The sequence below is a fragment of the Natator depressus genome, chromosome 12, assembly GCF_965152275.1.
Source record: "Natator depressus isolate rNatDep1 chromosome 12, rNatDep2.hap1, whole genome shotgun sequence".
NCBI lineage: Eukaryota > Metazoa > Chordata > Testudines > Cheloniidae > Natator > Natator depressus.
In genome coordinates, this window is record NC_134245.1 from 19,419,000 (window position 1) to 19,442,743 (window position 23,744).

Here is a 23,744-nt window from a genome sequence, read left to right on the forward strand (position 1 = left end):
AAAAGCAGTTGGTGTATAATATACTCCTTTCCCCTTGTCACACTTTTATTTATCTAAAAGGATACACTAAACTTGATTCTAACTGGTTAGTTCCTTTGTATTTGTTTTACTCTACTGCCTAGGAGTCCTAGTACAATCACAGCCTTGTACTTGACTACATTATGTACAACCTTTGTCCCTGCCCCACAGAGTTCACAATCAAATGAAAAACCATTTCAGTGTTAAGTACCGCTACCTGCATGCAGCTTTCCTTATTAATCAAAGTATTTTTGAATTTATTAACATAAGAACTGCTTGGCCTGCATACAGGTGGTTTCAATCTTACACTAGAATTCCTTGCCTTCTAAATCTTTAAACATGCATGAAAAGATTTCACCTCTCAATATGGAGATGCTAGAAAAATAGCTTTAACATCCAAAAACACATCCTATTTATTCTCAAAATTAAGGATCTTTTTGTTCCTTGTTTAACAGCTCTTAGCTTTTAGTGCCCCTTTGATATTAGGCAAGTCTTGGGATATGTCTTCAATCCACTGTCCTTAGAGTGGCAACAAGGCTTTTTTAACATCCTTCCAGAATTGAAGATGGGTAACTCCAAGAATTTCAGACTTTAAGAGACTGTATATGGTCATTAGCCTAACCCTTGGCATAAACAGACCCTTAACTATGTTCTACTTAGTTTAAATGCTAAACAGTCTATTCCACCTTACTTTGAGCATCACAGCTAAATGCACCTTTCCCAGACCTGAAGAAGAGCTCTGTAGGACTCCAAAACTTGTGTCTCTCCCCAACAGAAAGTGATCCAATAAGATATTACCTCACCCATCTTCTCTCTAATATCCTGGGACTGACACAGCTACAACTACACTGCATTCCCTATTTCTGTAAGGCATGGAGGGGAAATAGTATCTAAACCACCAGATGGGAATTAGAACAATTCCATTGCTACATCATTACTTTCAATTTTCATTGCTTTTTTTTTTTTTTTTGTAGAACTGTCTTCATGTAGGCAGAAGTCAAATAAAATTCAAGGATCAGATATTAAACTATCTTCAAAAATATGCCTACTTAATATAAATACAGTGGTATAAAACTAGGTTTGTGGTAGATCCATTTATTTATATTCCCACAGTAGCTAGGAGTCCTACACTAAGACCTGGGCTGAACTGTGCGAGGCACTGTACAAACCAAACACTGTTTGTTCCTTGGAGCAGAGACTAAGTTCAAAACAAGAAGCAACAACAACTGGACAGACACAGGAGTACAAAAAAAAATACAAGACAATGTGACAGGGCCCCAGCATAGCAGCAAACTGTTCTTGAGTTGTAGACAGCAGTGAGAAGGACAATAATTAGTTTTGCAGATGTTCACAGGGAGCTCCTCTCACCTAGGATGTCAATATAAGAGAAAACATGAACATGCTCATTAAATTTTCAAGTGTGTGTGTAATGGAGGCTGGTACAACAGGCTAATCAGAGGCAGGAGTCAACATCTCAACAGCAAAGGCAAGATGATAGGTAGGCTGGGCCTTCAAAGTAAAGACAAGCAGCTTCTTTTATGCAACAGAGATGAGGAAACCAGTGGAGAAATGCAGAGAAGTGACATGCTCAAAATGTCAGCCTAAGAAAATGATCTTTGCAGTATCATTCTGAATGAATATGAGCAGAGTTAGATGTTGTCAAGGCCAGAAAGGAGGATGCTGTAGTAATCAAGCTATGAGATGAGATCTTAAAGAAGAGTTTTAGCTGGGTGAATGATTTAAAAAGGACATCTCTTAGAGAGGTTATGCAGAAAGAAATAAGACCTAGATGCAAGGAGCTAGAGCGGTTCAAGTGAAAGACACCTATGTGATAAGCCTGGGTGACAGACAGGAGTATGGTGTTGTCCACAGCAATTAAGAAAGTAGCAGCAGGGAGGGGGGAGAAAGATTAAGATAGCAGTGTGCAATTTTACTTTGGACAGGAGGCAGAGATGGTGGTTGAATTGGTGTTTCTGAAGGAGATTACTCTGAGAACCTGTAAAGGGACAAGAGAAGGGATAAACAACAGCACAATGCCTCCCCCAAAAGCACTAGGGAAAGGATGAAGAGGATCCTCCAAAGTACATACTGAAGGAGTGATTAGAGAACTAGGATGGGACAAACTAGCTCTACCAGTCCCCACTGAATTCTTGTATTTCCATTGAGTTGTAATACTCATCTCCCTAATTCTAAAAATGTAGATCAGTGGTTCTCAAACTGTGGGTCATGACCCCATTTTAATGGGGTCATCAGGGCCAGCATTAGACTTCCTGGGACCCAGGGCTGAAGCTAAAGCCCAAGCTCCACCCCAACCTGGGGCAATGGGGCTCAAGCTGCAACCCCCTTCCCCCCCAGCAGGGCTTGGCCTGTGGCCCCTTTTCCCTCCCACCCAGGGCATCAGGGCTCAGGCTCCACAAAGGGGTTGTGGTGCAATGAAGTTTGAGAACCCCTTGTGTAGATGATCTTGCTGCTTATTTCAGGTTAGTGATGTTATGCTTACTCAGTGGAACCAAGATAATGCAGCATCATTACAAGTACTCAGCATAGGGAAATAGAACATGATTGCTATTTAAGAGTCTAGATTCCCACTCATGCCCTGAAAAGGGTATTGATCAGCTCCAGGTGCTGAGGCAGGCAGGGAAGTAAGTAGTACTCATGATACTTATGTTTAAATGAGCAGTCTATTTTTGTAGAATGAACTGACCTACACATGACTCCTCCTCTCACAGCAGTGCTTAAGTTCATAATACTTGCTTAGGCTTGTTTAAGTACATCAAGTTTAAACATGTAAACATACTTCCCTAGCAACAATTGTGCAGCATTTTGATTATATGGTTTTGGGTAATGACTTGCAAAAGAAACAAGTTGAAGATAAGTACTAAGTGTTATAGGATAGCGTCCTAACAAGCTTGATAACGTCACTTGACAGTAATTTGGTTCTTCTGAATTACTTATTAGGGTCCACTAGGATTAAAGAGCATAGACAGTGTGTTAACTTTGAGGACCTACTCACCATTTATGCCAAGTTATTTATCTTGCCCAGCTGTCACAAACTCACCCTCAGTAAGCCTAGACCATAAGTGTATGTCTACACTTAAAAATGCTGCAGCTGCACCTTGGTAGCCCTTCACTGTAGACATTAACTACGCCTACGCCAGCACCAAGATTTTCCCATAAGCATAAGTAATCCACTTCCCCAATAGGCAGCACCTATTCCAAAAGAAGAAGAATTCTATTGACCTCTTATCTGCATTAGGAATTTACAACAGTATACTTATATGTCTCAGATTTTTCACATGCTTGAGAGATAAAACTATACTCATTTAAGTTCCTAGTGCAGATCAGGGTTTAGCGTGTTGCTACCTAATACGGAGGGACTAAAAGCTTCTTTCAACCCTAAAGAAACATTTTCAAGAATATTTTGGGAAATGTGGTATAGTTATTTTACTTATGTACACTGTATATTACTGCTTTATTTGAGCACCTAGGAGGTTACTAAGACTGATCAAAATTGAGCTGTTCTAGCTACTCACTCTACCTCCTTTCCAATCCTTCTGTGAACATAAGGATTTTTTCTAATCCATCTTCCTCTTCCCCCTACTGCATTGCCCTACCACCATCACATAGTATAGCTTCAATTTCTGAAATAGGTAACTTAAGAAAAAGGGAGATCTTGCATTTCTGAAATTAATGGCAAGTTGTGTGGGAATATCTTCTCAGGACTTCCACAGCTGTAGAACAACTGCAACCCCAGTTTTATACATCATCTCTGGACAGTTATATGCTTCTTCTTGAGGTGGTGGAGATGGCATTATTGACATGGCTTGGATCATCTTATTGGGGGGTATTGCAAATTAGGACATGGACATTTGGTTTGTAGTGGTATTGAAGGGGGCAGTCAAGAGCTGTAGGATGGTTGTGACAGATCACAAGTACCAAAATTCTGACTTCCAAAGGAGTTCCCCCCCCTTTTACCTTAGGTCTTGTCTGCACGTGGACTTGTTCCTCATTTATTCCCAGAGTGTGTCCACCTACAGGGTTAATCAGGAAAATCTCCATGTTTAGAAAAGCCCTCAGAGTGGGAATACAAAAGGTGTGAGAAAACTACCCTTAAAAAGGAGTGAAATAGTAACACAAAGAGTCTATTACCATTAACTATAGGAATTATATGGCCAAGGTTGAAGCTCTTGCAAACTTTACTGAGACTCAGGAGGAGAACATAAACCCTGATAATAAATTAACCAACTCTTCCCCCAATGCCATGGTAATCACACCCAACCTAACCAAGAGAACAATTATTTTTTTTAATATTCTCAACTTCCCAACATAACATTCTCCTTTGTTAATGTTTGAGAGTCTGCAAGGACTGTTTCCCTTTGATTATAATTGCCTTATTTTCATCTCTATTTTCTGCAGTGTAAAAAATTGCCTAGTTTCATTAACTGGAACATGTAACCAGAAAGGGAAGCTGTTATGTATGTAGTTTTATGACAGACAAGGCAGATGCCTTTTAAGTAAAGATTCTAGTGGGAAAGGGTCACCAGTGACGCAGAAGTGTCAAAAGCTGCACTAAGTACAGGTAATGTGACAAAGTTTCCTATGCTCTTAACAGAAATAAAGGATCATAAGAACAGCTACTGAAGTTAGAGAAATTAGCTCAGCCTTTCCACTGCTAATCCTCTACCAATAGAGGACAGAGATTGCCACGAGCAGCACTAGATCTGTAACAGAGGCAGAGTACTAGGAAAGTCCCTTAGTTTTAAAAAGCTACTCCAGCAGCACAGCTTTGCCTCTCACCATACTTAAATATATGCCTATTTCCAGTGAAGGAATTACTCTAGGAAATATCCAGAATAATAAGTGTACATTTAAGGGAAACCCGCGTAAAAAGCCACTACAGGACCGCTGTAGCTCACGAATGCTTATGCTCAAATAAATGTTAGTCTCTAACGTGCCACAAGTACTCCTTTTCTTTGAGCTACTAGAGTTTTCGTAAAACTGATCAGGCTGCAGTCCCGCTCTTATTTCAACACAGACCCTTGTGTTGAGGCCCAGTTCATCTTTGCACCCAAGCAAGGTTGTTGTGAGAAGCAACACTAAAGTTTAGCTAGTAGAACATGCTTCTGTAAGTTATGCTCCAAACTTGAATGGAAGTTTACAGGACGGCCTACTATGCAAAAAAATTTTGGTTGAAAGTCAACTCAAATGGAAGGTTTTATCAGATATAGATTGTCAAAGTAACTGTTCAGAAGATTGCTATTTTTTACTCTTCAACTGCTAAACAATCCACTGCTAGTTTTACACTATTGTCCTCCTAGTTATCCAATAGCGTGATGTCAGAAAGAAAAGCTTCCTCTAATATGGAGGCTTCTTATAATCAAGACTGCAAGGGACAACTGTTCTTTGGATCAAGAGGGAAACCTGAAATGGTTGATGACATCCTGTTGATTATAATCGAATTCCAGGCTCATTAACCCCATAAGGGTTACAAGATAAAGAACTGGCAGCTCATGTCAACACAGTACACACAAGTAAAGCTTCAGGGTGCTGTATCAAGGAGTTTTGAAACTGAAAACTTTAGAACAGTTGCAAAAATGAATTTAGGGAAGCCTAGTGAGAAACTGATTGATACAGTTGAGCCCAAATGCCTTTCATTTAACTTAGGGTTTTACTCTGAGTGTAGCCTGGTCTTAGTCACATGACTATGGGCTAGACTAGAGAAATACCAAGACAGCCTAACAGGAGTTTAGAGTGACATCTACCCTTCTTTAATTTACATTACACCCTCCATGCATGTCCCAGCATACAAGTTACAAATTGAGACTTGCACATAGGTAGGTCTAAGCAGTTCTAAAAGAGTGAGTTTATATATCACCTTACATAACCTTGAATTGGTGCTTAGCACTAATGCTGCATAACTTCAGAATGATGGGAACTAGCTTCTGATGTAACAGATGTATTTTACTATATATTCCTATGTATAAAATTTACTGAGCGCAAGTGGTCAAAAATAGAGATGAACAATCTGGCAAGGATACAAAATTGTCCCTTCATTAAACTAACATGAATAGGAAGCAGCCTCATCTTTCAGTTAAGGAAGCAACTAGTAACATGGCTTTGAGGTTGTAAAAACATACTAATTTTACAGCAATGTGATCATTAAGTCTTTCTATACATAGAAAGTTTAATATGCAGTATAAAACTTTATTAAAAAGATATTCAGTTCTATGTAAACATTTAAAACAGACAAGCACTAACTGCACAGAATATTTATATAATACACAACTGAGAGAACAAGAGATATACATGTAGACTCCATTAACTTGGTTTAACTGTTGCTTTTCCACATAAAACAGTCAACTGGCTCTGGGGGGAAAGAAAACCATTTTAGACCAACTTTATTGGCAGACATTAAAACTAGAGTTGATTAAACTCTGCAAGACAGCTAAACTGAGGAGCAAATCTTCAGCAGTAGAGTAGTAAGATAATGTACAGATTAGCAGAGAGGGCAGAACCATCTAGCTGCTGCCCAGTATTTAGCTTTTTAAAGACACCTCCCCACCCTGTGCTTGCAATAGAGACAGAGGCATGCCAATATTGTAGCTGTCAAGTCTTCAGTCTGCTATAATTCATATAATTTAAAGTAAGGTCCCACCATCTATAAGGGTGGCTCACTTTTCCATATAGTACTCATTACCTACGGATATTTCACTGTATTTCTAATATTACATATTAGCCAGGTCTTAGAGTCCCCATTACAAAAACCTCTTGGAGGAGGGCCACTAGTTGGCACAAAGTTAGTAGTGGTGGTTAGCAGCAGAGTACAATTTCTCTCCTGGAGAGGGGTATATAAGCACACCGTCACAATGTTGGGGGAGGAGCTACTGTCCAAGCTTAGTACAGATTTGATGGGACCCTTATAGTTCTTATTCAGAGAGTGATGTACAATCCCCTCCATCAGTATACATGATGTGAAACTCAGCTGTCTTTGTTTTGATTTGCAGATTGACACATTGATATTAGTGAGAAAAGCAGAGTTTCTTCACATGGCAGGCAGGCAGACATGAGAAGAAAAATTCTGCCCTTTCTTTAGAAGCAATGTCACCGACAGGACTCAATATAATAGACCTATACAAAGCCTGTCTCTTTCTAGTAAGGGGAAAATGTTGCAGCAACATTTCTCCCTTACTAGAAATAGTTTGCTGCTTGCATAGGTGATTTGAAGACGAAGTGCCAGGACTGCTGTGCAATCTTAGACTATTTACAAGATACTGGTTCTGTAAACTTACCACTAGATTATGAATATGCTGAACTGTGTCATCATTAAGCAACTCAACATTGATGTTACGGAGGTCTTCACCGGCAGAACAGAGAGTCTGAGCATAATCACAGAGTTATTAATTTTGAGATAAAACTATTCAGCATATTTCACATGAATCACCATATCAGTTTCTTACAACCATAAACATATGCCTTAACTCAACTTCAGTGTAACAGCTTTATTGGCTCAAAAGAACATTCTGCCCAAAAAGTTAGTCTGTACATGTCTCTTTCCAACTTATCACTGGCTTTAGTTATGACTGACATTATGAACACAAGTTAATGGGCCATTAAACTAGGGCTGCTGCTGGTCAGGGAGCCAAATCTAAGTGGAAATAATTCAAGAAACAAGAGTTCTCAGCACACCCAGGGCACAGTGAGATGTCAGTTTTGTTAGCTAACCAATGTCCATCAACTTTCACAACCAGAATCCCATCTTTCAAAGTCAGCAGTAGTGCAGACTGAAACAAGTTATTCACAGCGAGTTTCTTTAGTCCAAGTGTTCAGTTATTTTAGACTGTACAGCTCTGTGAAGGCAAAGGGGAAATACATCAAATGCTTATTTCACATCACTAATCCTGGTCAGTATAGTCATTGGTATGATACCTAGAAACCTTCATCATAGGTCCAAGTGTTCAGACAAGGATTTAAGTCATTTACTAGACAGACACTAATGCAGTATTTAGCTGTTACCACTCAAGAAAAAGATCTTGGAGTCATTGTGGATAGTTCTCTGAAAACATCCACTCAGTGTGCAGCAGCAGCCAAAAAAGCTAACACAATGTCGGGAATCATTAAGAAAGGGATAACTAGTAAGACAGAAAATATCATATTGCCTCTCTATAAATCCATGGAATGCCTACATCTTGAATACTGCATGCAGATGTGGTCGTCCCATCTCAAAAAAGATATATTGGAATTGAAAAAGGTACAGAAGAGAAAACAAAAATGATTAGGGGTATGGAACTGCTGCCATATGAGATGCGATTAATAAGACTCAGCCTTTCCAGTTTGGAAAAAAAGAGATAACTAAGGGGAGAGATGATAGAGGTCTATAAAATCATGCCTGGTGTGGAGAAACTAAATAAGGAAGTGCTATTTACTCTCTCATAACACAAGAACTAGGGGTCACCAAATGAATTTAATAGGCAGCAGGTTTAAAAAAAAAAAAAACCACACAAACAAAAGGAACTATTTCTTCACACAAAGCACAGTCAACCTGTGGAACTCTTTGCCAGAGGATGTTGTGAAGCTTATAACAGCATTCAAAAAAGAACTAGGTAAGTTCATGGAGGAGAGGTCCATCAATGGCTATTAGCCAGGATAGGCAGGGATGGTGTCCCTAACCTCTATTTGCCAGAAGCTGGGAATGGGTGACAAGGGATGGATTACTTGATTACCTGTTCTGTTCATCCCCTCTGGGGCACCTCGCATTGGCGACTGTCAGGAGACAGGATACTGGGCTAGATGGACCTTTGGTCAGACCCAGTATGGCCATTCTTACGTTGTTATAATATGGAAAGTTAATAGAAATGGTCATTTCAGAAAGTGACCATTTTGAAATGCCGTTTTGTTTACAAGCTGCTCACTTAACTCTAGCAACTGCTACTGCTAGCAAAGACAGGAAAAAAAAATTTCCAGATACCCTTTGTTTATATATCTGCCAGAAACAGATTCATTTAAAGCAGGTGAAATTGAAAAGTTAAGGTTTACTACCTTTCCATCAGCCAGAGGTATATTTACAAATGGAACAGCTTTTTCCCGAGGCACTGAGTTACTTCTTAGTGACATGGCTTGGACTTTCTCTCTCACAGGTACAGTTCTTGAGACAGCTATTTGTGGTAGTCTAGAAGTGGAATACAAGAACAGAGTTTCACCTCTAATAAATTGCATTTTCATGTCCTACAGAGAGAGCCATGAGAGCCAATGTGATTCAGTAACAGCCAGCTTTGTGATGTGTGCACTTAATGGGTGCTCATTTTCTATGTTGTTCTACAAACTGTTTAGAACTAACGCTAAAGAAAATGCAAACATCTTGAAGTAGTAGTGTTCACTGGCACTACCAGGTAATGTTTTGCCATTCTGGCAGGGTGCAATACAACTGAGAAATTCTAGGCCAATGATCAACCTTCAGTTGGGATTGGACATTTTATATGGAGAAGAACAGTCTCCAGTTATCACAGTGAACACTAACACTCACCATAAAGCATCAGTTTTTAAGCCAATCTAATTATTAGGGAGTAGGAAAAGACTCATTAGCAACAGATTATCCAGGACTGAACTACTGCAGGGTTTCTTGCACCCTCCTCTGAAGCATCTAATGTTGGCTACTTTCAGAGGCAGGAGACTGGAGTAGGTGATTGACAGGTCTGTCATGGAATTCCTATATTTCCCTTGTATTTAACATTATTTTGTACTGTAGTCAAAAGGCAGACTCCAATACTTGAGAGCAAGTATAATGTTTCAGGCATCTTTAACCTGATAGAGACAGACTCTTGATACAATGGCATAATAATAGCAGGCCAGGGTAATGCTGTGAACCACTTTGTTGCTTCCAGGCTGATTTTAGCTATCTTACTGTAAAGGATTTCATTTCAGAAGGTTGTTTCTGCCAGAAGCAAGTTCAGAATTACCAGTTTTAAGAACATTTCCAGCTACAATGTATATTTTAACTGACTGGAAGTATTTGTATGAATTTATACAAAATGTTGCAAGTATTTTCAACCAAGAGTGAATTATTTCAGCTAAAATTAGAGTACTGAAAATTTGTTTCTAAACTGTTGTGTTTCTGTAAACTATAGTCAACACATGTAGAGAAAGCGAGTAGTTTGTGTCCCATTAAGCCAGCTTCAGAAGGTAACCTTAACGATGAAAACATAGACAGTACCTCCAGAATTTCAACACAAGTGTAAACTGTATCCACTTCAGTCTCTTCCCCCATCCTCCTCCATGAACAGGAGCCCTTTTATAGATAAAAGCCACCTACCTTTCCTAAAATCCTGCAGTGACAGACACTGTACTCACAAAGATCTTCACATTGTCTGGTTCAAAGGAGTATTCCTTATTTGGTATCCAGATATATATGGTTGTAAGAGAGTTTAAAAAGAAAAAAAAAAAAAAGATCAGTTGTGCTATGACCTGAAAGGCTTACCTTCTAGAAACCCGTGGAGCAGATTTATAGTTTGCAGCTGTGCGATCAGATGTAGGAGCCTTAAAATGCCTCACATTTGGAGTAGAGCATGCAGATCTGTCAGAAAAAGAGCATTTGCTTTTACACAGTACAGTGCTTTTAGTCTAGAGAGTTCCAGTTATGAAGCAGATATTTTGAATTCCCTAAGCAGAAGACTGGTAAATCTAGACAGTGTTACAGTACTCTGTAGTTATCTAGTTAATGTTGCTTTTAAAAAAAAAAAAAAAAAGAGGGGGTGGGGGGGCACAGCAAACATGAAGTTCTTTACACAGCAAGATATAATCCACCAGAATCTAGCCTATTTAAGTCGAGGGGGCTAGAAGCAATATAGGCTTATTTGTATTAGAAACTGGCTGAGAGAGCACAGTTTCTGGACATACTTAAGTGAAGGTTCCAATTCAGTCTCCTGGCAGTTTTAATCAAAAGTGGAGGGAGTATTCCTAAAATCAGTTCTCACAAGAATTCTTGAGAAGCCACATCTGAACCAGAGCCAGAGAACAGCCACTTCTAGTTTTGGATCCTAATGGGCCCATAAATATGATTTTGGAGCAAGGGATTGAAGCCCTCCCCACACACAGAATTGAGAGAGTTTGCTTCAGGACCTGGTGTGAGCAAAATACCACTGAACATTAGGGAAAAGCCATGCACCAGAGACTGACACAACAGGTTTTGCCTACCCAAGGAGCTGACTAGTTTTACGGATTTGAAGATGATCTGTAATACTAAATTAGGAGTCTGAATAACTAAACCTAGTTAAGGCTTTCTAGTTTTCTTCTCATGTACAGTAGGAGTTGATTCAACATCTAGAGTACACTTTAAAAGAGGACAGAAGGTGTATGTTGAACTAGTAGACATGTTCAGATTTTTAAAAAGTGAACAGTTGCAATACATAATTGCACAGATTTTTATGCCAATTTGACTGGAGACATCAGTCCCTCTGATTCGCAAACCAAAAAAGAGTAGACTTCGGCTCATCTTTGCTGTAAGTAGCTCAAATAGATATTCCACTACTGATATTCATGCAAATCACTTTCAGAAATAAAAATCAGCAAAAGTATTACCGTACAGTTTGTTATTCTTGTTAACTGTAACATTTCAAGTTACTTAAAGGCTACTTTCCTCCATTAAATGTTATCTAGTTAATCTTTAAATTATAGACATTTTTATAAAAAGAAAAAAAAAAAAAAAAAGAGTACTTGTGGTACCTTAGAGACTAACAAATTTATCTGAGCATAAGCTTTCGTGAGCTACAGCTCACTTCATCGGATACATGCAGTGGAAAATACAGTGGGGAGATTTTATATACACAGAACATGAAACAATGGGTGTTACCAGACATACTGTAACAAGAGTGATCAGGTAAGGTGAGCTATTACTAGCAGGAGAGAAAAAAAAACCTTTTGTAGTGATAATCAAGATGGGCCATTTCCAGCAGTTGACAAGAACGTCTGAGGAACAGTAGGGGGTGGGAAATAGTTTTACTTTGTGTAATGACACATCCACTCCCAGTCTTTATTCAAGCCTAATGTAACGGTTTCCAGTTTGCAAATTAAATTCCAATTCAGCAGTCTCTCCTTGGAGTCTGTTTTTGAAGTTTTTTTGTTGAAGAATTGCAACTTTTAGGTCTGTAATCGAGCAACCAAAGAGACTGAAGTGTTCTCCGACTGGTTTTTGAATGTTATAATTCTTGACGTCTGATTTGTGTCCATTTATTCTTTTACATAGATACTGTCCAGTTTGGCCAATGTACATGGCAGAGGGACATCCTGGCACATATCACATTGGTAGATGTGCAGGTGAACAAACCTCTGATAGTGTGGCTGATGTGATTAGGCCCTATGATTGTGTCCCCTGAATAGATATGGGGGCACAACTGGCAATGCGCTTCGTTGCAAGGATAGGTTCCTGGGTTAGTGTTTTTGTTATGTGGTTGGTGAGTATTTGCTTCAGGTTGGGGGGCTGTCTGTAAGCAAGGACTGGCCTGTCTCCCAAGATCTGTGAGAGTGATGGATTGTCCTTCAGGATAGGTTGTAGATCCTTGATGATGTGCTGGAGAGGTTTTAGTTGGGGGTTGAAGGTGACGGTTAGTGGTGTTCCATTACTTTCTTTGTTGGGCATGTCCTGTAGTCGGTAACTTCTGGGTACTCTTCTGGCTGTGTCAATCTGTTTCTTCACTTCAGCAGGTGGGTATTGTAGTTGTAAGAGCTCTTGTAGGTGTTTGTCTCTGTCTGAGGGGTTGGAGCAAATGCGGTTGTATCTTAGAGCTTGGCTGTAGACAATGGATCGTGTGGTGTGGTCTGGATGAACGCTGGAGGCATGTAGGTAAGTATAGCCGTCAGTAGGTTTTCGGTATAGGGTGGTGTTTATGTAACCATCGCTTATTAGCACTGTAGGGTCCAGGAAGTAGATCTCTTGTGTGGACTGGTCCAGACGGAGGTTGATGGTGGGATGGAAATTTCACTCTCTCTGGTCACTCGATTACAGACCTAAAAGGCGCAATTCTTCAACCAAAAAAACTTCAGAAACAGACTCCAACAAGAGACTGCTGAATTGGAATTAATTTGCAAACTGGACACCATTACATTAGGCTTGAATAAAGACTGGGAGTGGATGTGTCATTACACAACATAAAACTATTTCCTGCCCCCTACTGTTCCTCAGACGTTCTTATCAACTGCTGGAAATGGCCCACCTTGATTATCACTACAAAAGGTTTTTTTTTCCTCTCCTGCTGGTAATAGCTCACCTTACCTGATCACTCTCCCTACAGTGAGTATGGTAATACCCACTGTTTCATGTCCTCTGTGTATATAAAATCTCCCCACTGTGTTTTCCACTGCATGCATCCAATGAAGTGAGCTGTAGCTCACAAAAGCTTATGCTCAAATAAATTTGTTAGTCTCTAAGGTGCCACAAGTACTCCTGCTCTTTTTGTGGATACAGATTAACATGGCTACTACTCTGAAACCAGACATTTTTATATTAAACACACAATTGTATGCACAAGTGTATACATTCAAATGGATTGCACTATAACCCTTTAGCAGCCACCCCATTTTGGGGGGGGGGGGGGGGGAGGTCGTCATCTTATTCAAATTTACTTCAGCAGAGTACATCACAAAATCTGATCCAGCTTGTGTAATGTTCATTAAATTCTCTCTCCTTAGCAGAGTTAAAAAAAAAATCCACACTGCTATTTCTTTGAAAAGCCACTCAATCCAAATAAATTACAAAAACTACTAAAGATCATGGTCTTACCGAGAAAGAGAGTGGTTTTCTTTGAGATGTATGCCAGAAGCTAAGGAAACCAGTGATTTTGTTTTAGACACCTTAAAACAAATAAATAAAGCATTGTTAGAATAAATTACAGTAAATGTAATAGGACTGACACTTTCAGATGAAGACTTAAACCTCCTAAAACCCTTGCTGAATAGAGAATTATACCCACTTTATAGATGAGTAAACTGAGGCACATGAAATCCCTATGCTATAGCTTCATTGTACAGAACGGTTTACTGTCTTGCTTGTCCTGACAGTTCAGTACACCACATAACACTGTTTTCGAACGAGCCATTTTGGCACATCTACACACATGCTTGTACCACTAGATCAAGTCTTTTTGATGGATATGGGGGAGAAGACCCATGTCATAATGCCCAGTTGAAACTTGCAAGTCATTGAGCAAAACCAAGTCCCTGAGTTGTGGGACAGAGTTAAGATTGGATAAGTTGATGCAGATGCAATGCTTTTGATCACTGTTGGTCTCTAAAAACAACCCATTCAAATATGGGGAGGTATCTACTGAACATAAGGTGGGCATCAAACAGTTATGTTTTAACAGAAAAATCAAGTTAGGGACTTTAGAGTCCCACCATATCCCCTAATGATTCAGCAGGATGGACCCTTACCAGAGAGTTATTCAATTTCAGGAGGAGACTTAAATAGTACTGAATTTAGAGCGATGATTGTTGTACATACTTTTATTAATTCATTATCTGTTGATTACCAAACAAGCTCACAATAGGACTTTATATTAAATTTAATTAAAATAAGCATATTGGACCACAACTAATTTTGAATTAAGTTGTTTTTTTTTTTTTTTTAAATAGTTTATTTTAAGATCACAAGCAGGCAACTGACCAGAGACCAACTGAGGTAGTCTCAGGTTTCAGGACAGATCTAGGCCTGGTTATTTTCCTTTAACACATACCTTTTGAGATGCTTTCTTGGCAGGCACATTCTCCTCATCTTTATATTCAACAATTGTAGTTACCTTAACTAAAAACAAAAAAAAAAAGAATTCAAAGTGGATTAGAAATACATGGAATATTAATAGCTCCAGCAATGGGCACCACAACAAGCCCATTTAGCTCTACATTGACTGTTAGTAGACAAATAGCAATTGATTGCACCATTTGATGGCCATTTGGCACTCAGTTCAATGCTTAGGTGGATTGCAAGTGTGCCCAACATCATAACTACTGTATATGGATCTCCACCCTCATTGACATATCTGCAAAGGATACCAAGCGACCCTCTCACCCTTAGAGTTGAACCCCCCCTCCAGAGTAGGTTCAGACCCTGACAGAGGTGCACCATTTCTATTGCACCTGTTCTGAGATTAAAGAAAAAACTCTTTTACAGAGATGAGGTGGACCAACTTCTGTTGGAGAGAGAGACAAGGTTTCAAGCTACACAGAGCTCAGGTCTGAGAAAGGTACTGAGTGTCACAGCTAAATACAAGGTCAGACAGTTTAGCCTAAGTAGTTAGCACACATTCTAAGGGACTATTCAAGGTGAAGTGGCCCATTAACACCCTTATAGTCAGAGGACAAAAGGGAGTTAGTGGGGTACAGATTGTTGTAATAAGCCATAAATCCAGTGTCTTTGCTAGAGACTAAAAACCATGGTTTTAATAAAGTTATGAATGTAAACTCCCAAACTCATCTTTTAAGTGTGCAGGTTTCCTTTGAGGATGAGGACTGATAGGTCAGATACAGAGTGATCACTTATTCTTTTACAGACAGAGTAGTCCATCAGATAGGTGACTGGAATGGGACTCCCCAGGAGACTTGCATTCTACTCCCAGCTCTGCCACTGACTTTTGTGACCTTGGGAAACTCACTTCACATGTGTTCCCTTCCACCCTTTATTCAGATTGTAATCTCTTAGCAGGTATTTTTACAGTGCCCAACACAATGCTGCACCACTCTGCTTCCCCCTTCCTGCAATCCCAAATATCTGTTGGGACTTCTAATAAGACTGGAACTTTTCAGCTTGGAAAAGAGACAACTAAGGGGAAGGATATATTGGAATTGGAAAAGGTTCAGAAGAGGGCAACAAAAATTATTAGGAGTATGGAACTGCTGCCATATGAGGAGCAATTAATAAGACTGGGACTTTTCAGCTTGGAAAAAAGAGACGACTAAGGGGGGAATATGACAGAGGTCTATAAAATCATGGCTGGTGTGGAGAAACTAAATAAGGAAGTGCTATTTACTCCTTCTCATAACACAAGAACTAGGGGTCACCAAATGAAATTAACAGGCAGCAGGTTTAAAAAAAAAAAAAAAACAAAAAGGAAGTATTTCTTCACACACAGTGTCAACCTGTGGAACTCTTTGCCAAAGGATGTTGTTAAGGCCAAGGCTAACAGCGTTCAAAAAAGAACTAGGTAAGTTCATGGACGATCAGTCCATCAATGGCTATTAGCCAGGATGGACAGGGATGGTGTCCACAGCCTCTGTATGCCAGAAGCTGGGAATGGGTGACAGGAAATAAACCACTTGATGATTACCTGTTCTGTTCATTCCCTCTGGGGCACCTGGCATTGGCCACTGTCGGAAGACAGGAAACTAGGCTAGATAGACCTGTGGTCTGACCTGGTATGGCTGTTCTTATGTAGGCTTTACTGTAATAAATTATATATTCAGAGTACCAAAGGGAGTCTTAATAACAATACTGCTTCTGCAGTCACTAAATTCATACCATTAATAATAAAAAAATAAATCAGATACTGGTAATCCATGCCATGAAATCATTCACCTCTTTTGCTGCAATTCCTCACCAGCCTGGTATTTGGAATGTCCTCTACAGAGCAGTCATTCTAGAAGACATTTAAAGAACAAAGTGAAATCTGTACAATCAGTAAATTTCCCCAAGATACACATTTATGTTAGCCTAGTGGAGAGGGTGACTAAGTTTGTAAAGTGAAGTTATACAAGGTGTTTTCAGAGATAGTTTCCAGCATGAAAGATTACGTTCAGCAAATCCATTTTCAGTCACATGCACAAGACAGGATGGGAGTGAATAACTAAACTTGAAGTTGTGGCAACAATATCTGTAAGTTACCCTAAAAGAGTCAGATACAATGTGCAGTAGTTTCACACTATTATGGGCCATTGTGTCCTGCCACGTATTTTTGTTTGGCACTTTTTTTCTTAAATTAAGCTAATAGCAAAGAATGTTCCCTTTAAAGTTCCTTTGTGTTGTCAGCAAGAATTTAAAATTTTCCATATTTAAAGTTCTGCTACAATTTACAAACACTTACCGCTACAACAGCGGCAGCTACAACAGCAGCTTCCTCTCCTCCTTGCAGGTCTGTTACACAAGGAAAAAAAAACAAAACAAAAAAAAAACAAAAAACATATCCTGTTTACAGTAACTACTATTTGCTTAACTGGATCAGGGGTGGGCAAACAAGGGCCACATCTGGGTATGGAAATTGTATGACAAGCCATGAATGTTCATGAAATTGGGGGTTGGGGTGCAGGCTCTGGGGTAAGGCCAGAAATGAGGTTCACGGTGTGGGAGGGGGCTCTGGGCTGGGGCAGGGAGGAAGGCTTCAGCTGGGTGTGCAGGAGGTTACTCTGGCCTGGGACGGAGGGGTTAGGAGAGGGATCAGGGCTGGGAAAGGGGTCGGGGGCGCAGGCTCCGGGCGGCGCTTACCTCAAGCAGCTCCCAGAAGCAGCAGCAGCATGTTCCCCCTCTGGCTCCTGTGCAGAGGCATGGCCAGCTGACTCGGCATGCTGCCCTGTCCGCAGGCACCGCCCCTGCAGCTCCCATTGGCCGCAGTCTCCAGCCATTGGGAGCTGCATGGGCAGCACTTGGGGCAGGGGCAGTATGCAGAGACCCCTGGCTTCCCCTATGTGTAGGAGCTAGAGGGGGGACATGTTGCTGCTTCTGGAAGCTGTGCAGAGTGGGGCAAGCCCCCAACCCTGCTCCCCGGCTGGAGTGGGGCAAGCCCTGGATCCTGCTCCCCGGCAGGAGCTCGAGGGCTGGATTAAAATGTCTGGTGAGCTGGATGCGGCCCCTGGGCCGTAGTTTGCCCACACCTGTTCTAGATGAAGGAGAGAGCCTGGAAGAGAATAAGTTATGCAGCTGGGGAGAAAGCTGTGATGCACAACTGATGCAAGAAATTGACCTTGACTGGGTTGGTATGTCATTTGTACAATTTCAAGCCCGAAAAGAGGTTTAGGGCTTGTCTTGAAGGAGAGAATGCACAGCAAGCTGGGGTGTGAATCTACAGAGCATTAACATGCCATGCACTAACCATCCATGTGGACCTTGCTGCTACCTTGGAGTAGGTCAAAGTGCATGTGGGAACTTTTGGTGCAGATCAACAGGGTCCACATGGACAGTTAGTGTGCGGAAAGCTTGTGCACTGTAGATTTACACCCCAATATGCCATACACCAATTCAATATCTGGACAAGCCCTTCATTTCATAATTCCTTGAATTCTGAAGGCCAACAGCTCAGATACCAGCTTTCCCCACTATTCTAGGGTGCAGATACCTCTAAAGGAGCTACGTATATTCTCACAAAACATTGTTTGTAACTGAAAGAAAAGGGAAGGAAAGTTTACATTTAAGGCACTAGTCACAGTTGTAACTACTTTAGACTAGGATTTTAGCAGAAGCTAGGCATCCAGATCCACTTTGATTAACCCTAGATTCCATAAGCATATCCTGATTTGGTCTTTATTTGGTCCCATATGAGAGTTTCACTTGGGAAGAGAAACTTCTGAAACCAATATTCCTATAGCAGCAAATTACTGCTGCAGTCTATCACAGATTGAATTGCTTCTATTATTTCATAAGTAGAAGTTGGAATCAAAACTGTCTTAAGCCTAGTTACTTACATGGTGAGAAGATTTGATAGTACAGGGCTCTATTGCTTGGAGTCTTTAAATCTAGACAAAGTGTCTTTCTAATATATAGAAGCTCACACAGAAGTTCTGGGTTTGATGCGGAAGTTTTTGGGTGAAGTTCTATGACCTGTTTTATACAGGTCAGACTAGCTGACCAGAATAATAATTTCTAGTCTTTATGTATGATTGCATCACAATTAAAATTTAATAAATTAACTCAATCAAGGAAGTACCTATCAAAAAGTAATAAGCAAATAACAGTCTACTCAGCAGTTCTCAAACTTCAGCCACCTGAGAACCCCCATTTTGATATAAAAATTTTCAGGGACCCTCAAGCTCCTCCACTCAGCCTCAGGCCCCACCCCTTCCCCTCAGGCCCCACTGCACCTCTTCCCACCCCCCGCTCACTCCATCCCCCCTCCCTCTGTTGTTCGCTCTCCCCCACGCTCGCTCACTCACTTTCACCAGGCTGGGGCAGGGGGTTGGTGTGCAGGAGAGGGTGAGTGGTGTGGGCTCCAGCCAGGCAGCGCTTACCTCAGGTTGCTCCCAAAAGTGACCAGCACATCTCTCTGACAGCAGTTCCTTAGCAGGGGGGTCAGGGGGTCTCCAAACACTGCCCCTGCAGCTCCAATTGGCTGCAGTTCCCTGCCAATAGGAGCTGCAGAGTCAGCACTCGGGATGGGAGCAGCGCACGGAGACCCCCTGGCCCTCCCTCAGGAGCCGCAGGGACGTGCCGGCCGCTTCCGGGAGCGGCACAGAGCCAGGGCAGGTAGGGAGCCTGCCTTGCCCCCACTGCGCCTCTGGACTTTTGGCGCCTAAAATCTCCCGGTTTCACTTCAGTAGCCTCTGGGAGATACAGCAGTTCCCCAGTGTGCAGGCGCTGGGAGGGAGGGAGAGGAGTTGAGGGAGGAAGGAAAGGGGAGGTGTAGATCAGCAGGGCCCACAGAAGCCCTGGAGTACCGTTGGGGACCCCGATAGGTCCACGGACCCATTTGAGAAACTGTGGTCTACAGGGAGGTTTAGCGCTACCCTTAAGACATGAAAGTAGATAGTGTTATCCATGCTGTCTACAAGCATGCATTCCAAGAAAACCACACTTACTAAGCAAGTCTTTTCTTTTCATTTTTCTGACAGCAACGGGCATCTTCAGTAACTCCACTCTAAATGCTTTCTCAGCTGTTTGCATAAGTGAATCAATTTCTTTCTTCATTTCTTGAAGATTGTCTTTGGCTTCAAATAAAAAAAAAAAACAGACCTGTTGCTAAGTGTACAATACACTTCCAAGTGCATTAATAGTTTGCCTGTTGGGTAGTACCTTTGTTCCAGTTAAAGAGTTAAGATCACGTATTTACAGGGGTCAGTCAGTTTGACTAGAAGTTCAGCTTAATTCAAAGTAGATTTTAAGTTATGCAATGATACGTGTTCCTAGTATCTGGCTGGCCTCAAACTGGTAAACAATTCAACATTTTAAAACTAGCATTATCCTTATTGAGGTACTTATATGCCCTCATCACCTTAGACGTCAAGTGTCTCACCACTATTAATTAAGCCTCAGGACACTCCTGGAAAATATGGAAATGCCATCCCATTTTTACAGATAGATGAGAGAAGGAGAGATTATCCAGTTTGCCCAAGGTTACAAAGACAAACTGAAACCAGATCTTCTAAATCCCAGCCCACTGCTTTAACCACACACACACACAATCTTTCCCAGAGAGAAAAGTCCTAGATTAGCCATTAAGTGGAGGGAAGGAAAGAGATTGCATAAAATTAAGTTTAACAACATTTTAGGTAAATAAAGTGTATTTCTTTATTTAAAGAGAGTGATGATAAAGCTATTATTGCCTGCATACGAGTTAGCAAACCAATTTGTAGTTTCACACCTAGTAGGAAAAGTCTAAGGGTTGATTTTTCAAAGGTGCTGAACAAATCTATGGTTGTTTAGCAACTTAAACTAGTAGTTTGGCCTCTTTTGAAGGCTATTGTTCAATGGTGGTTAGTCATTAAGTGCCTTGACAGGCAGTTTACAATATCAAATGTTAACATTTAGTAAGTTGTGTATTTGCCAAAACTATATTTCTTTATCCTTGTATTGCATGCTGTTTGAATTGCCAGACTGATCTGATCAAATGTAGACTTCAGTAGCCATTTCCCATTGGTTTCAGTGCAGATGGTCAGTAAATATTAGAAGGCCTCTGTTGATTTTACCGGAATAGTTCCAAGAAGTCTAGTTCAACTAATTTCATTAGAAATCCTTAGACCATAATAAGTCAGCTTGTTGCCTCTGATAACATCAAGCTCACATATCAGGACTGAAAAAAGAAAAGGAGTACTTGTGGCACCTTAGAGACTAACCAATTTATTTGAGCATAAGCTTTCGTGAGCTACACCTCACTTCATCACACGGCTGCTACTCTGAAACATATCAGGACTGATGTCACATGTATGGTTTTTTTTTAAACTAGGCATGGATTATGAAGTTAGAAATCAAATGTAAATACATGTATTTATTCATTCTGCAGACAATAGTCATCCCAATAGAAGTTGTACAGGGTAGTTCTGTGCCCCAATGCTTAAGTTGAAAGTGCAGATGGAAAGTTTCTACATTCATAAGAACATGAACAGACCCATGAATTCTACGAAGATGCTAACTCCCTTTATCTACATCCTGTTTGCACAAATCCAAATTTTATCTACTAGTGCCCACATGTTTGTTCATTTTTTTAAAAATGAATGCGTTTCCATTTGTCATTGTGTCTTTCTTTCAAGTGTTTCGCCATTTCCGCTTTTAAGGCATCAGCCTTAGTGAACTAAATCTAGGAAGGGATTGTAAAGAAAACAAACCAAACATTTAAGTCGTATTTTCTAACTGGAAGTTGTGCTATTGTTCTCAGCTACCTGCCTCCTCTTCTAGCGGAGGATAGGAAGTGGGCCACTCTGTGCTAATACAACGGGCAGCACCCACCACAAGAGCAAGGATGCACTTGCTCAGGGTGATCAATATCCCCCTTCCTCCTTCACGCTACCAATTAACTGGCATCAGGAGACCAGCCTCAGTCACCGTGACTGTCCCTCACAGCGCCCACCTCACCATGCGGAGCGGGCCGAGGCCGGCGCCCCCCCGAGTAACGCTGCTCAGGGGAAGCCACTTGCTCCGGTTTGGCCCTGCAGCGGGAGAGATCGGATTTGACCCGATACCCAGGAAGGCGAATCGTCTGGGCAGCAGCGGTAGCCCCAGACCCTGGGCCAGCCCTCGCGTGGCGGGAGAGCGGCCTCCCGCCGAGCCCGCTCCGCACGGAGACTCACCTGCCGACCGCCCCGGGCTGAGGCCCCAGAGGCAGCGGGCGGGACGGGAGAGAGGAAGATGCGCGGGCCTGGAACGGAGAAGGCCCAGCAGCCACCACCCCGGCCTCGGCCCCCCTCCCGAGTGGCCGGCTGGGGACGCCCCCCCCCCAAGCTGCCCTTTGCCCCGGCCAGAGCCTCCGCGCGGGGAGGGGCCCGGCCCGGGGCAGCGCCTCACCCTGCTGGTTGAAGCCCCTGAGGAAGAGGCTGATCCGCTGGTCCTTCTGCTCCTGGGTCAGCGCGCCCCGCTCTGTCTCCACACCGGAGTCGGCGCTGCGCTTCTTGCCCGCGGCAAGGTACTTCTTCGGCGGCATGGCTGCGCGCGCGAGCGAGAGCCGCAACCTCCGCTCCGTTTCGCGCCCGCTAGCCCGGGGAGCGCTTATAGCCGCGGGGCTTCCCCTCCTCCGCCGCGGGGGCAGCGGCCGGGCCCGCCCCCGCAGGGCTCCACACTGCCTGGGCCGAGAGCAGGGGTCACACCGGGGAGCGCCCCCTGCCTGGGCCGAGAGGAGGGGGTCACTCTGGGATTCTACCCACCTCCCCAGGGCTAGGAGGGATAAACTCGCCTCACCTTTATTTTTTAATCAGAAAACATAATAATGTAAAGAAGAGTGTGTGATTGGGCACTTGTTCATTTAATATTATGAGTTTGGGGGTCCAGGCAATGGTACCATTAATACATTTGTTTACCTAATTCTTTTGCCAGACTTTTTCCTCCTACCCTCTGACTTAATATCAGCTTACAAACATAGACTTCAAACTGCAGAAATAAGGGCAGCTTCCTCTTTATTCAGCAATAAGAATAAAGGAAGATAGGTAATTGTTTTGGTTTAGGAGACTGGAGTATACCATGATATTAACAGCTTCGTCCTAAACTCTTTGGAGCAGGGATTTAGAATGGAATCCATTTAAAGGGTTGGATGGATGGATTTCCTTCTCATGCACTGGGTCCATCTTATTGTACTGCATGACCAAGGCAGAGAATTTTTTCTGTCTTTTACAGCATCAACACTTAACTACATATAGTTAATTTGTAAGTGGTACTAGGATGACTCATCTCTTTAACTGATGGTTTAAATGGCTTATTCCGTAAATCATTCATTAGGATCAGGATGGTATTATGCTAAATCCACTACAAACAGATGATAAACATAATTCCTGCTCCAAAAGCCCTTGCCACATTTCCCTGAAGAGTTTCTATAGATGATGATAGGCAAGGACTTTGTAGCTTGCTGGCTTACATGTAGGTATTTAGGGAAATAAGGGCTGGCTTTTTGCTTAAGTAGCACATTTAGATTCCTCTTCCAACTTGCAAGGATCTAGCCCCCTTTTCTTCTCTGGCTCCAGGAACAGCTCTGGAGATTAACTGCTGCTCTCAGTTTCATATGTAGTATAATGCAGCCCAGGTCTTGTATTTCAAAAAGATACTTAAGGGTTTTTTTAAATTAATTATTGTATAGATTTCTTTTCTTCTATCAATGGGCTAAATTTTGCTTCCTGCCAATTGACTTCAGTACTATCTTCTGACATCAGCCCCCTTCAATTTTGAATTAATTCTTAATTAAGGCCATCTACAGCATGGGAAAGAGGGAACTCTGCTAACAGAAGTTTGACAAGTGTACTGAATGATATATCTGAGGAAGTATGAAATCAACCATACATTATGTTGATCACATTATTTATTATTGTGAGAGACCACGGAGTTAATAAATATTTCACCATACAAA

At 41.6% G+C, this 23,744-nt stretch overlaps 1 protein-coding gene across 6 annotated transcripts; it reads right to left on the minus strand.

Moving 5' to 3' along the window:
• Positions 1-35: 35 nt before the first annotated feature.
• On the minus strand, positions 36-22,444 carry LOC141996552 (borealin-2-like). Of its 6 annotated transcripts, none has more exons than XM_074968671.1 (11): positions 22,199-22,444; positions 19,780-19,908; positions 17,079-17,128; positions 16,574-16,634; positions 14,739-14,806; positions 13,787-13,857; positions 10,490-10,585; positions 9,055-9,184; positions 7,308-7,394; positions 3,994-4,049; positions 36-1,386 (listed from the first exon to the last, which is right to left on the minus strand). In XM_074968671.1, exons 1-10 carry the CDS (start codon positions 22,332-22,334, stop codon positions 4,029-4,031), a joined length of 849 nt encoding a protein of 282 aa, XP_074824772.1. In that variant the 5' UTR covers positions 22,335-22,444; the 3' UTR covers positions 36-1,386; positions 3,994-4,028. The 6 variants fall into 6 exon arrangements, 5 of the variants coding, with proteins under 5 accessions (XP_074824772.1, XP_074824771.1, XP_074824770.1 ...); XM_074968670.1 differs by lacking the exon at positions 36-1,386 and adding an exon at positions 1,429-2,014; XR_012641562.1 differs by lacking the exon at positions 36-1,386 and having other exon boundaries at positions 3,996-4,049; positions 7,308-7,865; positions 22,199-22,443.
• Between the last annotated feature and the right edge of the window lie 1,300 nt (positions 22,445-23,744).

Excerpts from the sequence above, each read along its gene's own strand:
- LOC141996552 (XM_074968668.1), bottom strand. The coding sequence starts at position 22,334 with ATGCCGCCGAAGAAGTACCTTGCCGCGGGCAAGAAGCGCAGCGCCGAC. Across the intron at positions 14,807-16,573 it reads GAGGAATTGCAGCAAAAGAG|TTAAGGTAACTACAATTGTT; the intron begins GTGAATGATTTC and ends TTTTGTTTTTAG. Across the intron at positions 9,185-10,489 it reads GCTCCACGGGTTTCTAGAAG|ACTACCACAAATAGCTGTCT; the intron begins GTAAGCCTTTCA and ends TTCCACTTCTAG.